Below are 3,412 nucleotides of genomic sequence, written 5' to 3'. Positions count from 1 at the left end.
CTTGTTAAATCTAATTTTGTGCAGACAAACCATGACGTAAGTTTGGAAACACGTTTAATAAAAGGTTAAGGACAGGTAAAAGATTTAAACATCAAATCGGAGTAAAACATGCAACTAAAATGTGTCAGAAAAATACAGCCATTTTTTACAAGTCCTTCACTACATCCGAGAACAAAAGAGTCAATGTTTCATTAGTCCACATGGACCCAGCGTTATCACTGCAGTTGAACAGAGTACATGCAGTATCAGTAGTACTAATGGTTGGTGTCGGGCCGGCGGCTGCTGTAGGGGGCGTGGTAGTGGTGATGGTGGCGGCTCTTCATGACGTACTGTGGCTCCTCCAGGCGATCAGGTCTGGACCCGTCTGAAACACACCACTGTGTTCATGGCCTCAGCACAAGTGCACTGGTTTTATCATTGTTAGAAGAGTGTGTGTCTGTGTGTAAATGGTCACATTTATATAGCACTTTTCAAACGGCAAGGCACTCAAAGCGCTTTACATCAAGGAGTGAGTGAGTGAGTGGGTCGGTCAAGTAAGTCCTGGTGCAGTACCTGTGTAGCGGTCTCTGCTCCTCATGTAGTGGTGCTGCAGACTGTTTTGGGCCTGAGGCTCGTGATCAGGTTCTTCAAAACGAATGTGGCTGTTGAGCTTTCTGTGGTACGCAGCAGCGCCCCCTCTGGGCTCTGGGAGCAGTGCATGGCTTTCTGTTAAAGCAGAAGGTGGATCAGCACCTCAAATAACCCGGCTTTGTTGGATAAAATTGAATCCCAGTCCTTACCAAAGTTGGAAAAATAGTTGCTTGGAGGATAGTTAAAATTGATAGGTGCTTGAATACGAGTAATCCCTGTAAAAGAGCAGAGTCAGTCCAGTTGGGGTTAGAAATACCTTGGTTTTTGCTTTGCTTCTCACCTTCTTGCTGCTTGTCCTGGCCCTCTACCCGGCCCACAGAGGCCGGTGGGCAGGGCAGTGTGATGCCCCAGGCCTGGGCCATGCGCCGCAGCAAGAGCCAGCTGATCCTGCGGTGGGCAACGGCGTTCCAATGCACTCCATCTTTGGCGCGGTGCTGCAGGGAGAAGCGGAACTGAAAGTGCAGGTCTAGAACGTCCAGACCGTAGCCGTCAGCCAGGGTCCCATTCAAGAAGTTTGCCTCGATCACGTCCAAGCGCAAGTGGGACATTTTGTGTTCCATCTAGACCAGAAGACAGGAAGAGCTCAGTAAAAGCAGAAAGAACATCAATGTCACTCGCCCCTTAACTCCAGAGAACCAGACTCTGCATTCACATGTATGAGCAATACAGAACATGACCTTTGCTACTAGCCATACTTGTACTACATATTTGTACATACATATTTACTACAACTTGTTGTAAATATGGGATTTAACACAACAGAAATATATTTTATCGAAGATTATGATTACTATCTTATTTGCCATTATGAGATTTTATCTGAGAAGCTAAAATCAAGATCCAAATATAATCTACTGATAGTCCTTATTTCATAATCCCTCATTAGGAGTGTTCCATTGTAGAAAAAGATTCAGCTGTTTCTAAAAACAGTGTGTAGATGTCTACAACAGAAACTACGTCTACATCAGTTCATGACTGAAAACGCACAAGTGAGCGGTCAGTCCTGGACCCTCTGCAGCCGGTCCAGTGGGAGCAGGATCTCTCCTTCACTGTGGTTCTCCCTCAGGCTACTTTCTCCCACTGAGTTTTTGTACATTTTCCCCTCAACGAGAAGGAGGGTCTAAGGACAGTTTTAACATACTTAATTCCTTTAAAATTACCTAACACTGCATTTAAAGGCGTAATGGATGCTTTTTCACCGATTTGAGAACTCAAGCGGAAGTGCGCATGTGCACTCCCCCGTGCAGCAGAGAAAAGCCTCGTGGCCACACGTGCGTTTGTTCATAAGCGCAACGGATCACATCGCATCTCTCGTCTCCGTAGATTTCCGTCTCTTCTGAACCAGCTCGAACTGTCTTTCTCCGTCTTCATTTTGTCCCGTACTCTGAGGGAACTATAATAGATCCATGCGCTTAGACACGCGGAAACGTGCTGCTCTCCTGGGGACGAGCCGACGAGGCTGCAGATAAGCAGTCGGTGAGTTCTATGATTGATACGTGGCAGGACTTATCGACAGTCGACGCCACGAGGAAATGAGACTCAGATTTGGGGCCAAAAAATCGGCCATTACGCATTAACATTGTTAGTTGAAAGTGAGGATTTTCAACCAGGATCCATCAAACTAGCTTGGATTAAGCTAAATGCTACTCCAGGTGTGTTTTTGATGAGGGAACAGTGCTAGAACAGGGATCAAAACTGAAAAAAGTCCAGTTTACATAATAAAGTCAATAGAGAAAGTATTAAATAGATTTTTATATATATATATATATATATATATATATATATATATATATATATATATATATATATATATATATATATTTATATATATATATATATATATTTATATATTTATATATATATATATATTTATATATTTATATATATTTATATATTTATATATATTTATATATTTATATATTTATATATTTATATAAATATATATATATATATATATATATTCCGTCATATGTGCAATGACTGTTGTGATCACATGCAATGGTATTTATTTATTTGTCTATGGGAGTTTTTGTTTATAGGAGATCTTCTACTGAAAGTGTTTTTCAGACTTCCTATAAGTGATCTGTTCTTTTCTTCTGTATCTGCCTCTGTATCTTCCTGCGTTGCACCAATGAAATTTCCCCATGTGGGACAATAAAGGATTATCTTATCTTATCTTATATGCATGTAATAGAAGTCATGTGACACGCCCCTGCAGGAAACACTGATTGACTGTTTGTCCACTCACCTCGGCCAGAAAGCCCCCCCTGATCCTCTCTGCCAAAGGCATGGTGACGTTCCAGAGCACCAGCGTCTCCACCGGCAACACGCCTTTGAGTTCATCAAAAAACTGGTGCAGGTTCTTCTTGTAGTCCTCAGTCCACTCAGAGTGATATCTGTTGGGACACAGGTCCATTTAAAGACCAGTTCATACTTCAGAAGTACGAGCTCACACAGACCTGGAGATGTCCCACACACACGAGTTGACGATGACCACGTCAGGCTTGGGCCCGCGGCGGAAGTCGTTGAGAATGCTCTTCATGTAGGGGGAGTAGACCCGAGTGACAAAGTAGAAGCGAACGAGGTGGTGGTCGGTCTGGTACTGGCGCACTTCTCTGTATCCTGTCCCATTGTGTAACGAGCTGAGGCAGCCGCCCTCCACCAGGCAATCCTGCTCGAAGCTCCGCTCACCCTGCACACAGGAGCTCACACCAACAACGTGCACCGCCATCAAGCCTTGTGTGCAGCGCCTGAGCAGCGCCTGAGCAGCGCCTGAGCAGCC

The 3,412-nt window shown here is 44.0% G+C and overlaps 1 protein-coding gene across 1 annotated transcript in view; it reads right to left on the bottom strand.

Moving 5' to 3' along the window:
• Window positions 1-876: 876 nt before the first annotated feature.
• LOC140372133 (PC-esterase domain-containing protein 1A-like) overlaps window positions 877-3,412 on the bottom strand; it is a 50,234-nt gene continuing 47,698 nt past the window's right edge. Inside the window, exons 4-7 of the mRNA XM_072459418.1 lie at window positions 3,090-3,322; window positions 2,879-3,026; window positions 939-1,190; window positions 877-897 (exon numbers count right to left, since the gene is read on the bottom strand). Coding sequence (XP_072315519.1) covers window positions 877-897; window positions 939-1,190; window positions 2,879-3,026; window positions 3,090-3,322 — 654 coding nt within the window. The remainder of the gene's footprint in view (window positions 898-938; window positions 1,191-2,878; window positions 3,027-3,089; window positions 3,323-3,412) is intronic.

Source organism: Eucyclogobius newberryi, unplaced genomic scaffold, assembly GCF_026437365.1.
Source record: "Eucyclogobius newberryi isolate DKJ021-1_F unplaced genomic scaffold, fEucNew1.0.hap1 SCAF_22, whole genome shotgun sequence".
In the NCBI taxonomy this organism is placed as follows: Eukaryota; Metazoa; Chordata; class Actinopteri; order Gobiiformes; family Gobiidae; genus Eucyclogobius; species Eucyclogobius newberryi.
This window is presented reverse-complemented; position numbering and strand designations above follow the sequence as displayed.